Source organism: Gallus gallus, chromosome 2 (genome assembly GCF_016699485.2).
Source record: "Gallus gallus isolate bGalGal1 chromosome 2, bGalGal1.mat.broiler.GRCg7b, whole genome shotgun sequence".
In the NCBI taxonomy this organism is placed as follows: domain Eukaryota; kingdom Metazoa; phylum Chordata; class Aves; order Galliformes; family Phasianidae; genus Gallus; species Gallus gallus.
The window spans coordinates 98,409,048-98,426,485 of NC_052533.1; the positions used below are offsets into that span (position 1 = coordinate 98,409,048).

At 42.9% G+C, this 17,438-nt stretch overlaps 1 protein-coding gene across 7 annotated transcripts in view; it reads right to left on the reverse strand.

The window, feature by feature from the left end:
• MTCL1 (microtubule crosslinking factor 1) overlaps positions 1–17,438 on the reverse strand; it is a 102,223-nt gene that overhangs the window by 37,554 nt on the left and 47,231 nt on the right. For 4 of the 7 annotated variants that reach the window (XM_040687948.2, XM_040687922.2, XM_040687996.2 and 1 more), the window contains exons 4-6: positions 13,328–13,387; positions 6,232–7,557; positions 5,120–5,275 (exon numbers count right to left, since the gene is read on the reverse strand). In XM_040687948.2, the coding sequence (XP_040543882.2) occupies positions 5,120–5,275; positions 6,232–7,557; positions 13,328–13,387 (1,542 nt within the window). Of the gene's footprint in view, positions 1–5,119; positions 5,276–6,231; positions 7,558–11,139; positions 11,218–13,327; positions 13,388–17,438 lie in introns of all 7 variants that reach the window. The other 3 variants (XM_040687905.2, XM_046938083.1, XM_046938082.1) reach the window with 2 other exon arrangements.

A 17,438-nucleotide genomic window follows, 5' to 3' on the forward strand; every position in this document is an offset into this window, starting at 1 on the left:
TCCATTCTTTGTCTCCTTTTTCTCAGTAATGGGTGCGCTACAGGAGGAATAGAAAATGTCCTGAATGTGAGGGCCACAACACAACATAGTGACACCACAGTAACAGACACAAACTCACTACAAGACACAGAAACACACTACAATAGGAAGTACAGGCTAATGCTACTCCATCACAGCATCACAGAAACACTTGCACTTCATCTGCAGCTCCACAACAACCAGAAGTTTTCCAATAACACCCAATTATCACTTTTCTGGGCCGACTTCCACCTTTGTCATTCCAGACAGATGGAACCAAGTCCTTCTGCTAAAGCCATCTTGTCTCACCTGGTATCTCCAGAACAAGCTAATCGATGCCGCTGTCTTTACCACCAAAAGAGGATAGTCAGTGTCATCCACGGTTTGGGGGTCATCACCACAGCTCATTCCACCAACACCTTTCTGCCCCTCTTGGCAAGTTGAAGGCTTTACAAGCTACTTTCTGGCTCATACATTCCACATTTCCACTGACTGGTTTACTACAATTACCATGAGGTATGGCTTGGTTTTATTTGTACGATTTCTCTATTTTATCATAGCTAATTCAAACCTCTATTTGTCTCTGAATTGAATTATATGCAACGACCATGAACATTAGATTCCACAAAATCATTCTTTGCAGCCTTTTTTCAAAATGGATGGAGCACCTGAAGGCCTGGGGAGGCAGGGTAGAAAGATGCTCTGCAGTATTTGTGTACAATTGCAAGGAAGACTGAAGAACATTTTATGCTGCTCACCTGCTGCCATCTTACAAGGCCTTAGACCACACAGTCTAAAAACGACTATGTTTTTACACTTTACAGCTGATCATTGCTTGAGTACAATAAAGCAGATTTGATAAGAACTTCCAGTGCCTTTTGTATTACTTTTGACATGCAATACACATCTAACTGAATCCTCAGAGGCTACTTCCGAAGATGTACTCTTATCCTCTGCCATTTAAAAATGTATGATCTATATTCCATTTGCAAGTGCACAACAGGAATTGTGTGGTTATTTCCCTGTGCTTATACAAAGAGTCTCTGGTTCTATGAAAACACAAAAACACTTTGCTCCCAGTCTTTGTAAATCCATCTCATTGTATGGATAGTATACAGATTTCAGTTACAGCTGAGATATCCACATTTACATCATAAAGGGTCTTTTAAGTCATTATATGGTCAACCTTTAGGGAACACTGCATAGCAAGAATGAACACAATTCATCAAAGTAAATTATTCTTTCTGCCCCTAATCTTGGTGGGAAGGAGTACAGTCAGCTCCAGCTTTGTCTTTCTTCTTCCCACAACTTTAAATTGGAGGCACAGTGGACACTAAGAGATGCAACTTTCTATGTGGTGCCTATATATATATATATATATATATATATATATATATATGTATGTATATTTTTAGTAAAGAAAAATCACAGTGTAGAAAACATCCACTGTTTCCTTTCTGGGAAAACAAAATCTTAAATTAGGGCAGAAGGAAAGGATGTGCAAATTTTCAGTGCACGGCTGGGAGCTCCTGTGAAAGCCACCCGCCACCCAGCTGAAAAGCTCTCAAGGGGAATTATGAAAGTTTCATGGAAGGAGTACAGACTCTAAAACCATCTCAAAATAGAATATCCAAGATACAGATCGAAATTCTCACATGTCCAAAATGGATCCATACTGAAGATTTGATTCAAAGCAGGTGGTAAAGTGACTTGCCTAACTTGAACATCACTGTATCTGATTGGTTCACACTTTAACCCAGAAATTAATTCACAGTAATTCACAGCTGCTTCATATTTCTTATGGGCACAATAGGTAAGAAAAGTGGATAAGCAGATTAAGAATGGCCTAGAAGAAATTATTGCTCAGTGTGAATTATTCTCATCTACTACTAGATCTTATGGAAAACTTTCTTCTGAAAAGCTCTCATCTTTCCTGCCATACCTGCTTTTATTCTAATTCTCTGGTGACAAATTGCACCTTTTAAGTTAACTCAAATCAGTGAATCTTTTTCCATAAAATTTGAGGAACTGAAATTTTGTACATACAAACAAATTTGTGAGTTTTTAAAGGTTGTGCATGAAAAAAATCACAGCACCCAAATGTAAAATGCAAAGATTAGTACTTTTGCCTTAGGTGATAACACACCCAGGTAAGAGCAGAAACGATACCCTGTCACTGAGCAATCAGAATCTGCTCTATTTGGTCCTTTGAAAGAATGATTTTTTTCTTAATTCTTCATTTCTAGAATGTCTTACTATCTCTGAATAAACATGAGGACTCTGCAGCCTGCTTCAAGGAAGCTGCATTTTGTTTATGGCCATTCCACTGGTTGAAAGGGTAAAATTCACCCGATGAAAAATTATTTATTGTATTTTACACTGGCTTCCATTCATTGCCATATTAATCATTTGATTTGTACCAGGCGTTTACTCCACAAAGCACTGTGCTACCCTTTTTAGTTCCTGCATGCCTTTCAGTTATGGCGACTCTTGCCCGATCACTCTCCTTTCTTTGGGTGGTGAAGAATGGTTTCCCCCTCCCACCATAACTCGCTCTGCTAAAATCATGAATAATGGATTGAACATCCACCCCAATGGGCTCCAGCCTCCTGCAACAGCAGCTGAACAGCTTGTTTCAGCAAGAAAACAAAGCCCTGCTCTTAAGGCAATTTCAAGACATAATTTCCCTTGGACTATGACTCTAACCCACCTCTTTAATATGCAAATACATTCTAATAATACTGTTGCACTAACAACTGCAGTGTGAAGACCAAACAAAGGCAGATGTTTACAGTTAGGCTACAGGGTAGTTTCAAGCAGAAGTCAGTTTGCATTTATTGTTCTTAATCAAACAATTAGGCTCCTGCGATGCTTATTTTTGAAAACAGGGAAAATAGCTAAATAGAAGCTGCTCAGCATTGCTTGGGACATTTTCAATTTAAAATTCATTTTGGAAAAGAAGGTTTTGTTTGCTTATAAAGAAATCAGTTGCCTAGCTGAAATGAAATGTCTTCTCATGCTAAAAGTCCATACACAGAAAGAAGATCATCAATCAATATGACTCACTGGACAATGTGATCATTCCATAAACTAAAGCAGATAGTGGCTTACATGTGGGAATGGAAAGGTTTTGAGTCTCCACTTTGAAATGTCTGTGGTAATAAAAAAACCCAACCGTTTGGTATTTGAAAATTGTTTTTTTCCTTTTATCTGGCATAAAAGAATAGTAGGGTTTTTTGCTAAAGCAGTGCATGATATTAAAAAAGAATTGGACTGATAATATTCATAATTATTTGGAGGAATCTTCTGCTTCAGTTAGCATTAAGTATTAAAGACTATAGGATTTCTACTGGCTGTCCACCCACTGAAAAGTTTCAGTATAAAGCAGTGCAGTGTTCTTTGTTGTTTAAGTAAACCTGACTGAATCAAGCACATTGTTTTTAAACATTGTCTCATTTGGGACAGTTAAACTCCATCCTTGCTCACCTTTTGAGCACATCCAGACCCCAGCTGGATGCTCTCTACCTTTGATTGTACTTACTGGCTCATTCCTTGTCAGGCAGTGGTCAGATCTACTCAACCTGTGTTTAAAAACAGTTCTCTGTACACAGTTTACATACCATCTCATCTTGGGAATGGGAAAAAAAAAGAAGAGACATTGTGCTCAAAGTACCCAAATCCCTAATTTTAACAGAGGACTCACATACACATGGCAATACAATAATGTGTCTGATCTAAGGCAAGAGGGAATTAACAAAGATGACAGAATTTAAACAGAAATATTGTAAACATTTGCTTTGATCATTTTCTGACCTAATCTAACATGACTACGGACCAACATAATTGCAAAAGGATCCACACTCAACTACAAGGTCTCTCTACCTCATCTTCCCATTTTGCAGCTGAAGAAGAAAGACTTTACCTTTCAGCCAGAGACTTATGGTGTCCTGGATTGAATAGATATCCTTTCTGAGGCTTATTATGGCTGGTAAGTGTGAGAAGTTGACAAAGAATCTGCTGAACAAATTAATTATTCCAGTGCTACCAAAACTCTTGTTTTTACTACTATCAGGGTAGTTTAAAACACACAAAGCAAAACCAGCGAAGAATTACCTGCATTAAGACGAAGAGCCACTCTCTTTGATATTCAGTACAGCATGTTGCTGTTTGGCTAGCAGCCACTCTGACACTCCCTCTTCCTACCCCTCCTTTCTAGCGCTTATTATCACTTAATGACAAACACAGCTGTCCCAGTCAGCATTCTCCCTTTTCCAGATTTAATCAGGGGCTTCAGACTTACTAAGGCCTCTTTGCATGTGTCTTCAGAATTAAAAGCATGTTAAAAATTATCCCTCTCTAGCAACTACTTTACCCACCACAGTTTCAAGGTGGATTTGGCCTGACAGTGGCTTGCAGAAAAAGTTTCCAAACTTGCTTTTATGAAGACAGACTGGAAATTGTCTTTTTCAAGATGAGTTGCAGTGTCTGGACAATCTATGTTCATGAGAAAGTAGCTAAAGAGATGCTCACTGAGGCTGATACGACCTCTGCATGGATGAAGATTTAAATAAAAACTGATCAATGTCTTTGATGAATGGAAAAGTACTCAACAAGCAAAACAATGGAGAATTGCACTTTAAATAAGCTTTTTCTTGTAAGCTGCAGGTTGCCGTGCTCCCATGCACACCAGCACCAAACCCTTTCCTGCACAAACTACTGCTATGCAAAATGCAAAGTGCTCGCTATCTGTAGACCTTCCAGATTGAAACGATCCAACACGGTGAAATCTGGAGTCACAGAAGCACAATTTGATGTTAGGGATTAAAATCTCTAACAGAGGTTTTCATTACTATACTTAATTGCACTGAGTCCCTGAGCCATATTTTCCCACTTTGCAGAACTACTGGGAGCAGGTTGACCAGTCCCCAGTCAGAACCAATTCGCTCCTCTGAAATTATACAAGGGAGAAAAGAGGTCACCAGAACTTTCACAACACAGGTGCTGTGTCTTGTCCAATTTACTTCCCCAACCCCTGGCTTCTATTCCTTATATCCTGGCAAAGGCAGCAGGAGGCAGTGAGCAAGGGGGCTGCTTTGCTGACCTCTAGACTGAAACAGCCCTTGTCTCCTGGCCTGTAGAGTTTTATGTCTCCATCAGCTCTGCGGTGTGGGTCGGTGGTGGCTCGCTGGTGGTGAATCTCTCGCTCCTCTCCACGATCTTGTTTGAGCTGCCACTCCTTCTGATCCCTCAGTTTGGACTGTTAGGTGCATGGGCAGTTTGTAACAAAAGAACAAAAGGACAGGAGGGAATAAAGAAAACAAAAATGGGTAAGGTAGACGACTGAAAAACTACAAGACAAAGAAAAGCGTGAACAGAAAAAACAACTTAAATACAGTGGCATAAGAAAGTGAAGAGAACAAAACCAAAATGAGGATGAGCAAAATGATGGGCTGAAACATCTGAAAAGCAAAAAAGAGAAAGAGAGGAAAAAAGAATGCAAACACTGGTTATGAGGCGCATGCAATGAGGATGCATGAGTCAAACCAACAGCAAGCATACAAGTCATGAAGGATAAGGGATACAAAGCTCTTCCTTCCTTACTTGTGCTGTGCAGAAAAGCCATATCCAGTGTGGCAGCTGTGGCAGTTTAGACATGCGCCCATAGGCAAGGCTTTAGGCAAGGCAGTCCTTCGCTGGCTACAGTGCTTCTCACCCGCTGCTCGGTTAGGGGAGTGAGCTGTAAGCAGGCTTTTCAAAACATATCACTTAGAAAACGGTGGTTGGGTTGGGTTCTTTTGGCAAGGCTTTTGAGAACACGCCTGACTCTTTTACCGGAGAGCACAATAAAGACCTCCACGCATTTCTTAGAAAGGCTGCTAAATTACTTTCATTAGGATTTGTTTTTTTTAATTAATCTCCTCTTTCACAAGGAAACACTGCTGTTACAGACAAAAAGAACACAGACCTCCATAGCACCAGTGGATTAGCCTTTTTTTTTTTTTGCCATGAGGAACCGCCTCTAAATCAAAAGAGTTGTGCAAACAAACAAAAGAAAAAACCTATAAAAGTGTCCGTTTAACATTACACGCTTTAATATATTGCAGGTCTGAAATCATAACAAAGCAGCTGTGAGGAAAATTAGCTCTAGGGTAGCAATGCCAGCAAGAAAGAGAAACAATAAACAGAAAGAAGGCAATCAAGGGGTTGGCCTACCTGGAAGTCTGTGATTAACTCCTTCCCCAGGTTACCAATGGGAGAGTCTCGTGACATGGACGTCATCGTGGATAGGAAACTGGAAGACTCTGTGAGATGGGGAAGAGGTGAGAGGTCTTCCATCTGCTCCTTAATGCCCTCCCCTATGTGATCAACCTTCTCCAGGAAGGTCTGTAGCTCTTTCCGGAAAGATTTCATCCTAGCGTTGATGGTGTCCAGAAGCTCCGGTTCATGCTTATCTTCTCCCTTTCCCTCATCACTTTTGAAATCCTGCTCAGTGGATGGGCTGCTGGTTATATGCACCTTTGCATCATAAATCAAGCTGTCTGTGTCAGTGATAAGACGATCTACGGTCCTTTCGAGGCGCTCAGCCTCACGTTTGATGTTAATTAAAGACTCGGTGTCCTCTTTCGCTCGCATGAAGTCAGTGGAGCACAGGTCACTGACTTCTGACGGCTTCCCACTCCCAAAACCTGATGTCTTCTCATAAATCTCCTCGGAGTCACTCTCGCCCCCGATCGGCCCCTCTCTCTTTGGCTGGAGTGGGCGACCTTCTTCGCTGTCGCTCTCCTTCTTCCCAGCATCGCTGTCAGCATCGCTGTCCCTGGGGCTGGAAGTGCGCAGGCCCAGGTGGGAGGCAAGGTCGTACCGCTGCACGTTGGACATCAGGACCCTGTTCTCGTACTGCAGCTTCATCACTTTCCCGCTCAGCTCGTTGATCTGCAGCCTGGCAGACTTCAGTTCCTCCTGCAGTGGCCCGCCGCACTTGGACGCTGAGTCCTCCAGCCAGCCCGGCTCCTGGCCTGGCTCAAACTTGAATTTGTTCAGCTCGTTGGTTAGCTGTTTGTTGTGATCCTCGATTTCAGAGATTGACCGCCTCAGCAGTTCTGCTTCCTCTTCCACAAACTGCAGGTGTCGGCGCAGCTCCGTGGCCGACTCCACAGAGTCGCCATAGGGTGAGGTAGGAATGCTTGAAATGTGGTCCCTGCTGAGACACTCTTTCTCGTACTGGCACCTCATATCCTCCATCTCAGCTTTAATCCCCCTGTTCTCCACCTCCAGTTCCACTATTTTCCTGCCCAGTATGTTGGCCTCCTCCTCCACCAGCTTCAGCCGAAGCTTCAGCTCAGCCTCTCTGGTACTGGGTGGGCCTCCAGCCTCTCCTGTAGGCAGAGGACTGTCCACATCTCCATAGATGGACTTGTATTTCTGGAGCTCCTGCTCCAGCTCATCCTTCTCTCTCCCCAGCTTGGCCATCTTCTTACGCATCAGTGCTGCCTCCTCTTTGGCAAACTGAAGCTGACACTTCAAATCAGCACTGTCCTCCTGCCAAGAACAAGCACCCCACCAAAACAATGTTAGAAGAGAACCACACGCAGTTGCTCACTTTCCAAAATCTTCCCCTTCCCACCCTCTGTGTCATGTCTGCTAGGAAGGCAAACAATACAGAGACAGTGCCACACAAACCACACAGTTGACACGTTTCATGGTTTGGTCCTGGTTAAATTTGCAAAGCAGCTTGACCAGAGTTCAATACAGAAATAAAAATCAGGTGCAAGTGTTCAGTGATGCAGGAGTGCCAGTGCAAAGGTGCTCATTGGTGCTCAGTGTTTAGTTTTTCTCAAATACTGAGCAAATTTTGTGGAAAAAGAGAATGACTACACTGGAAAGGTGCAGTGATTTGTTGGCACTTTCTGTTCCATTTATTTTTCACGCTACATTTGCTCACTTTTAGCATCATGAAATTAAGACTACTCCAACAAATTTCCTTGTCATAATCCCAAACCTGGGGCTTCTTCAGCTTGTGAAGCATAAAAACGTGCTAAGCTGCACAGTAGCCCTGCAAAGTGAAGAAGCACTTCACTGTGTTCTTTAACTGGATCTCTCAACACTGAAACAGATGGAGTACCTAGCTCTCTTTCAGCATAGGAATCACTACTGTTGTCACTGCTGTTGTTATTATTAGGATGGAACAGCATGTGACCACTCTTCCTGCTACAGACAACTGCTCACAAGGGAAAACACATGGAAAAAAAAAGAAGAAAAAATCATTAAACCACAGTTACATTCAAACCCATCCCATGTGAAAACCTGCATTATTTTCTGGAAGCACCACTGTATTAAATAAGAGTTTAATTTTTTGGGGGGGAGGAGTTGGGCATGTCATTCTGATGAGAACTCCAGTGTGCACTGCGCTGTAATTGTGCTGAAATAAGAGATGAGGATAAGTAAATTCTAAGCTGATGAACAATTTCTCTGCATGAATCACTTTCATGAATTGTCATGGAGATGCAGGCACTTGGCCTTGTAAGAGACACATTTATCAGCATTAGCAGCATAATGGAAGGCAGGCTTTGAAAGATGATCTCTTGAGACAGCAGATTTCATCATTGTTGTTAGGCCATGTGGACATATGTGCAATTATCTATGGAAACTTCGATTCAGTCTCTGTGGCACTGTTGTCTTTCACAATCACCATTTTGTTACAATTCCTAATAATGGCATCCAAATCCAGAAGATTACGTGACTGATGTTAATTGTTCACCCAGATCAGCCTATTAGAAGCAAAAAATTACAAAACTAATTATGGCTCAGCAATCTGAGGAAATAATTCAATTTCTAAAGTACACAGTCCTTGCACACTGGTAATGGCATCTTTTATGTTACCTAGATTAATTTCTACTCATCCTATTGAAACATATACTAATGTCATAATTTCAGCTGTTAATACTGTGTCTGTTAATACAGACACAGAAGTAATCAGTTGTATATTTCTAAATTCATCAGATTTCCTACTGAGTTTGCTTCAAGCTTCACATGCTTTTAAAATACCAAATAGTAAATAAAACCAAAACAACTTATATGCTAATACCATTATATGGTTAAGAAATAGTCGAAGTTTCTATTAATATGTGGTTTTCGGTGATAAGCAGGAGTCTGCTTATCAGAAAGCTGCCATCAGATGACTAACTAAAACTCTGGTCTTGTTTCTGGCACCAGTAATGTGAGTTCTGTATGAATGAAAGCAAGATGCATATAACCAATTACAAGTAGAGTCCAGGAGATGGGGTTTTTTTTCCATTCTGTCTTCTGACATGTACACATCTCCTTGCCATGCTGACATACATGTGCCAACTGTTTTCCCCTTGCTAAGTCTGAATTACAAATTAAGTAACCCATAAAAGATTACAAGGAAAAGTACATACAGAGCAGTGCTGTAAAACAGCACTCAAAGATTTCCTTACTTATCTGTTAAAAGCTTGGAAATAATTGCATCTGGCATTTTCCTTACTCTGTGATTCAGTGTCCTTCTCCATGCTTGCTGTGCAGCTTTGGCTGCAGGAGCCCAGCAGCCAGTGCCACCGCCTACAGCAGCTGCACCGATGCCCAAGGTGATAAGCAGCCCATGTGCACGTCTTACCCAGGGCTCTGAGTGGTACAGGCAGCTCCTCCAGGAGCGTCTCTTGGCTGGATTGCAAGCAGTACCAATAGCACTCACTGTTTCATACTTGACACAACACACTGTGCATTCTGAAGCTTTTGATGCAAAGGGAAGAGCTTCAGTGGATTTGGGATCAGGCCCATCACCGCAGCACAGCTCAAACTCAAGGCTTTCATGGAGGAAGCATGTTATTACAGCAGGACAAAAACAGTTATAAGTATTCTCCTAATGACATTATTTTATAGCTAGGTTTTGTCTATGGGAAAAATAAATACCACATTTGTAATTTTTTTTTAAGAACTGAAACAAACAATATATTTTTCATTAAACAGACACGAGCCTCACACTGAACAACAGAGCTGATGGATGTTAATCACACCTACTAAATATGGATCCCATCTGGAAAGGTGAGAAAGCTCTAGATCTTCCACGTTTCTCAACCAGGGAATGTGACTACTGAAAATCCCATTCCCCAGACAGCTTTTTTTCCAAAGGAAAAGAATGGCCAGGAGAGATTATCAGCGAGATCTAAGCATGCCAGAAGGACAGGACCCCAACCTTCATGCATCTGTCCCTCTGAAACTTTGTGTGCAGAAATATCAGCGATTTCTTGATCAGTTGAAACCAAGTGGAAGGAGCAAGATGGCGAGGCACCCACACAGACAGGTAGAGTTTTGATATATAAGGCAAACTACAGTGAGGTCAAATCACAGAAACTACTAACAGTTTGTCACTAGTTAAAAACAAAACAATAAAAGCCAAAAATATAATTGAAAACATAAAAAGAAGGAGAATATAGTCTTTCCATCATTCTGGAGGAGCAAGAGGCTTAAGTCCCAAGGGGTGAAAGCTGGGCTATGGCTCAGCCTGAATGTATTTCTGTATTTCACATCCAGCATGTAGACACTTTCCTCAAAGGTGTATGTAGGGCAGACTGCTTTTAAAAAAAAAGGACAAATGACAATGCAAAAATGTAGAGTCATTAACAGTGCTCATCACTGGCTTTAAGGATTATCAAGGATAAATGGGAATTGATTACTAATAGTACATATTTGCATGCTATAGCACCACACCCCTGTACAGCACTACAGGGAGATGTTAATGAAAAAAAAATAAGGCAAAAGGAGAAAGCCCAGATGCACCCCTAAAGAGTCTGCAGTCTAATTTAGGCAAATGGAGAGCGTGGAGATAAAGAAATGAAACTTAAATGAAAAAAAGGAACTTAAATTCATTATGCAATGTAAATGATGCGACGAGAACAAGGAGCTGATCAAAAACTCCCAGACATGATATTTCTTTTCTGGCAAGAAGACACAAAGATAGATAGAGACCAACACCATCTCCTCTACCACCGCCGGCTCACAGGAGCTGCCAGGCAGAAGATGGGGAAGCGTGTCAGGGTTGTGGGTCTGATGACAGGGCAGTACGACCAGCACCCAAGCACCTGGTGAGCACCAGACTCCTACCTTGCGCTGGAGAACCACTTTTCTCTGTGTTTTGCCTGGTGCCTGGTACTTCCCAAGAAGCTCCACTTTGCAATTCTGCTGAATAAAAACTTTTTTCTTCAGTACTGCTAGAGGCAGGTAAGCACGACTAACAACTCTGCTTTTACATGACTTCTAGACAATCAGTTTAACACATATTTAAGCTGTGCCCTGCTGTGGATCTGACGTTGCCACTTACTTTCATGATGAGCTCCCAGTAACTAATGATACCAGATCTGCTCTACGTTATACGTGTCTGTAGGTCTGCAGGTGCACAAATTTACACAATCCAAGTATGTGGCCACTTTTCAGTCACTAAATATGTAGTAGGGACAAAGAGAAAGACACAAAGGTTCATACTGTGGGCTTAAGTAAGCCAAGCCTTCACCTCCAAAGCTGTTTTGTGTCCAGCCTAAGGTATCTCAGTTTAGGTGTATGAAACTATTTTAGTTCTTTAGGGTGGCTACCCTTGAAGAGCAGAGCTGTGAACCTGCCTGGCTGTGTCTGCACTTACCCCTCTGAGCTGTGCCCCAGGACCCAGAGGCTGTTGGACCAGGTTGGGCACTTGGTGTGGTGTGCTCTGGTTTCAAAGAGCACATTCCTCTGAACCAATACGCGGGTTTGCAGACTGCTCTGGGTAATGCCCTAGAGCTGGGAGATGGCTAGGACGTGCCCCGATTGGATAGAGCATGTCAGTATATAAGATTCTTTCGCCATCTTTCTTGCCCTAAAGAATTGCTGGGGAAAAAAAATGGCTACTTTGTACAGTGCTATCACAGTGGTTCTCATTTTCAAATGCAAATCCTTTGCTTGCATGGTGTACACACCCGTGTGTGTACAGTGTAAGGTCTTTTTCCCTGGGTGGTTTCTGGGATCATGTTCTCATGTTGTGAGTGGTGCAGAGCTGACTCTGGGTTTCTCCGTTTATTTTGTGAAGCCCTTTATAAGGCTTTCAGAGGCAAACTACAGCTGCTTCTGTGCTCCTGAGCTCCAGCGTCTGGATTTGGGCAGAGGAAGTAAGCACACGAATTCATCCTCTCTGCACTTTTCTGTATTTCCAGGAATGAGGGAAGGAAGGAAGGAAGGACACTACCTCCCACATACCCCAGATGACTCAACCATGACTTCATTTGTAATTTCCATGTGTGCCCACATATATATCTTGTACATGTATCTTACAGACTTGCAGGAAAACAAATTTCTTCTGATCTCACTGATGACTTAACTCCCTGTAACAGGAGATGCAGGAAGAAAGCCCGGTGCCCCATTTTAAGGTTCGATTAAGCTGTACTTGTACTCACTCCACAGGGATGCTAGCTCTGCTCTACCCCACAGGCAGAGGCTGCAGTCCCTGGACTGCCCACCACACCCCTTCAGTTGCACACGGAGCCCATTTCAAGTGCAGCATGTTCTAATTTATTACAGCTATTATTACAAATCAATGGGATTTTAAGGCTTCATCGGCTCCAAGAAAAACCATATGTCTCGGTTGCGTGCACTGAGCCTGCCAAAGGGGCAGCAGGGGAGGCTCAACCTTTCTCTAGTGAAGATAATGATGCCACTCTTGGCTCCCTCTGCAGCGAGGAGAAATGCTATCCGCATCCCTCTCTCTATAAACAGTAACCGTATGGCTGCTGGGAAAGGCTTCAACTCCCACTGTCAGCACAAAAAGCAAAGGAAACACGGCCCTGAGGAGGACCAGCCCAGGGGACAACAAAAAAAACCAGTGTCTGGATGCAGATAAAGGGTCCAGCTCAGGCTCTGCCCTTTACCTGAGCTGGGAGAAGCAGTAATCTTGAACAGTTGCTGCCATCTGAGGACCTGCTGTCTGCCAAGCCGCTCCTTAGTGCAACGACTTCGGCACCACGTATAAATTTAGCCATTCCCTAAGCTGCGATCCAATTACTGTGTGAGGCAAGGTGATTTTCTCTTCCTGTAGGAAACCTTCAGCCTGGCTCTGCTGATGAACATACAGCAAACCCGATCACTGCGTGGTTTCGGGATCGTACTCGTGTCCTAAATTGCTTCTGCATTATCTCTGGGAAGTCTCAGTAGATTAAGGCCTAATTGCACTCTAGTTAATGTGCTTGATGGCCCTGTCAACACCCATAAAAAGAAATGTTGATTTCTATTGTGTGATTTAGATCCAAATTGCACATTCAAACCTTACCTGGGCAAATGCTTTTTTTTCTTTATGCATTTCTCTGCTGCCTCTTCTCTTCAGGGAACTCTGCAACAGAAGCATTGCTGGGTTATTGATAAGCCAAGCGCTGAGTCTGCAAGTTTGGCAGAACCCACCACCATAAAACTAATTGAGGGGAAAGCAGGGATATTCTCCTGAGCAGCTGGGGGTTTCATTTGTGGTATTAATCACTAAGAAAACAAGACTATCAGGGCCATGTCAGTGGGTTTTCCAGTGCACAATATTTCCCACACACACAAAAAAAGAAAGGAATAAAATCAGTTAAAAGTTCACAGAGGCGAGAAAACCTCTTTTTCTTCTCCTCTGGACCACCACAGTTTTTGGCAAAACTTTCTTTGGTATGAAGCGATGATTTATGTTTGATTAATCCAGGGCAGAAGTCCAAGAATGTTACTCACAGTGGATGTGAAACACATTGTGGAAACCTCAGAGGAAAGCAAAACAGAAAAATGGAAAGTCAAGCACGTTTAAGCTATGTGGCATGATGTTGCTACTCAGTCCTTGCTTGCAAATACACAAGGAACCCAGATGAAGCCAGGTGGGAAAAAAAAAACCCAAAAACCTGTTCTCTATATATTTCTGAGTTTACTATGCAAGTTAGATTTGGTTGCCATTTCAAATCTTTACATCACTTTATAAGCATTTTTTAAGACAAAGTTTATGTTTAAGACATGGGAATGAACGTCCTCACACCTGCTTGGCTCATGAAACCTCTCACCTCCAAAGCACAGCTCTTCTCAGGAGGAGCTCAGCCACATTACTGGTGTTTCACTAACCCTGCCAACCTTATGTTTCAGGACCAAGTTCAAACTACTGTAAGACAAATCTATTTAGAAACCACAAAAAATTGACTTTTGTCGGTTGAAGAATGTCAATATCACAGTAGGACAATAGATGTTAGGCAAGAAAAAAGCAAGCTGGAAACCATAGACTTTCCTGGTTCAAAGCTGGCTACACCACTCTTCTGCTGCCCAGAGTTTCAGCTTCTCTTGAACCTGCTCCATGCACACAGGAGATGCAAATAAGGGGCTCTTTGGCTTGCAGTGCCTCCCCTTCAGGTAGTTCAAGGTCCCTTCATAGTGGCCTATGCCTCTGTTTCTAACATGACCTTCAGTAGCTTGTAGCACCTTTGTGATCAGAAAATGCTCTGCTTGCTTGTCCCTCCAACAAGCAGCACAGCAGGCTTTGACATAATTCAAGAGAAAATAGGATTCTTTCAATCAGTAAACGCAGGGAAGGCTTGAAGGACGATGCTCCCTAACAATCAACCCAACACTGTGTCCTCTTCCACTGACTACTTCCGTTTACTTCCAGGGCTGGACTGCACATTTTGGGGATGTATTTGAAGTTTACAGGTGCATAAGTGAAGATGCAAACTTAGAACGGGCTGCCCAGAGAAGCTGTGGTGTCTCATCCCCGCAGGCGCTCAAGGCCAGGTTGGATGGGGCCCTGGGCAGCTGAGCTGGGGGGTGGCAGCCCTGCCCATGGCACAGGGTAGGACTGGGTGGGCTTTGAGGTCCCTTGCAACCCAAGATATTCTGTAATTCTATGATTCTACTCCAGAGCTCAGCTAAGCTCAGTACAATATCTGCAAAACACAAGCCCAGCAAAGAGGAATAAGAAGGAGGGAGAGACATCTTGCTAATTAGTTAAGGTCCATCTTATGTCTGTCATCAGCTGACTGAGAACACGGCGTGAGCTTGAGGACACACACCATGCAAATGCAAGCCAAAGCTTTCCGTGGCTTTGTGGCTTCTGACTGTTAAGCTATGCAGCTACTACAAATTATAATTACGGTATGCTAAGACAAATCTCTCCTTCTGCTCTTTGTTATACACAGTTAAGTAGTTAAAACCCATTCATATGCAGCACCATATGCCCAAGACATATTACAGTTTGGTTTTGCTAATCTGCTCTCTACTTTAATCTCATGAAGTCCTATAACTAATGAAGCTGTGTTAGAGAAATGTTCTTTTTTTTTTTTTTAATAGAAACTGAAACAGTTTAAGGAAAAAAGACCTTAAACACTACAAACATATGAAAACCTACTACACATGCTTAGCCAGGATAAACAGTTATTGCTTTCCCTTTTTCTATTTTCAGCGTGGCATTATTCTGGAAGCAGAGATGTAACTGCAAGCAGCTGCCAGCCATGGTGCCTGCCCCAGCCCCCAGGGCAGGTCAGTGTGCCTGAAAAGCCACGGGAACAGCCCTACTCTCATACCCATTGCTCTTTGTGACTTCAGGCAAGAGTAGCATAAGCAGGAAGCAAGAGGATGCAGGAAGCAAGAGGATGCTGTCTGGTTGCTGCATTCAGTTCGTAAGCTCTTGGAGTCAGAAATGAGATTGTGCAGAGGCCTCTGTTCACAAGAACCAACAGTGCTGGAGATGCAAAACCTTGTGTTGGATCCTAGAAACATCCTGCTCCAACCGAAGCAAAGAGCTAAGCTTGGAAACATCCAACCTGAGAAGCTGGATGGGTTGCGGTGTACAGTGGGCAGTAATGGAGCCTCTGCTTGGTTGTAAGGAGTAATACTTGGAAAGTAAGGGGGGGGGGGGGGTAAAATTTAGGTAGGAGAATTGGATCGCATGATAAGAAACAGGCAGGTAGCAACCTGGCCTTGGGAGCTTCACTCCTCACTGTACAAAATAGATTTCACAGATCCAGAGTAACAAGCTTTTAACATAATGCCATAGATGGGACCTCGCCTCAAGCATTTTCACACCAATCTGCAGGATTTGCATGAAAACCTTCTGATCAGTCTGGACTGGGAGAGCTCTTTGTGTTTCCATCACGCAGGCGCTCAACTCTAGCTTATATTAGAGCACGCATGCAATACTTATCTCTGTGGGCTATCAGGGGCAGTAGGGAGAAAACCCCAACTGTCAGTGCAGGATTACAAACATAGGGATGGCCATGAGGGACTACCCAGACCAAAGTCCCCTAAACCCTGTATGAGAGCAATGAAAGGTCTCCAATGTGCTGCCGTGAGTCTCGGCTGCACGTGTGCATGAAACACCAACCTACAATGCTGACGTTTCTGTAGGACTGAGGGCAGAAAAAAGAAATAGGTGGAACACACTATGAGCCCAAGTGATATAAAATGGTGCAATAAAGGAGCGTTTCTCTTTGAAGCGCAAAAAATCAGCACCAGAAGCTGATATGAATTAACGCTGGAAGGAACGTTTCTATACTACTTTTTATACTCAGGAGACCAACCAGAGCTGGCTGTCTACCAAAATGTCTCTCCATGATAGTTAAACAAGACTTTATTAGTCATTTGGATAACATAGCCTCTCAGGAAAGAGGTTACTCAACGGAAATTTTCTATGACCACAGCTTCACTGCAGTTTGATTTTCACCACGCCTTGTAGCTACTAAGGAGACTTAATACATGGGGTTAATAAATTGCCTGGTGTTTTGGAAGTTAAACTTCCCCATAAGATCATTATTTGCAGTTCTCCTAGGAGCCTTGAGAGAACAGGAAGAGATGATGTACATCTTTCAGCACGGATCCAGGAAGTGTTGCGAACCGAGCAGTGAGAGCAAGAAGGGAGAGAGAAACCGGCCATGTGGGGAACAGCAAGCAGTAAGTCAATGGATTTAAGTTAGAGGTTCAGCAAGACACTGGAATAAAGTGTGAGTTAACAGAAATCATAAATGGAACACGATATAGTCCAAGTTGAAGTACTGAGCCAGGATCTGGGAAGGCTGGGAAGAGAGCTGCGGACAGGAGGCAGTAAAGAAGGACTTGGATAAAGAAGAGAGAATGAAGAGCTGCTTGGAGCTGTCAGTCTGTCATTTTATTTGCTGCTATTAAAAGGAGTGAGGCATTTTGGGTGCAGTCTGGCATCAGCAGGCAGATGCTATCGTATGTGCATCAAACTGAACCTGCAAAATCAAGTAGTCAGCCACTGAAGTGACAGTGTCTGCAACTTAAAAACAGAGAGGTTGCCTTGGAAATTCTGGCCCTGAAGGCAATTTCTGCCACTGTGATGTGTGAGGAATTATGCACGAGCATCACGGTGGTTTATGAGTTGTATAAATAATGTTCTCTGAACAACGATGGCTTGCTAC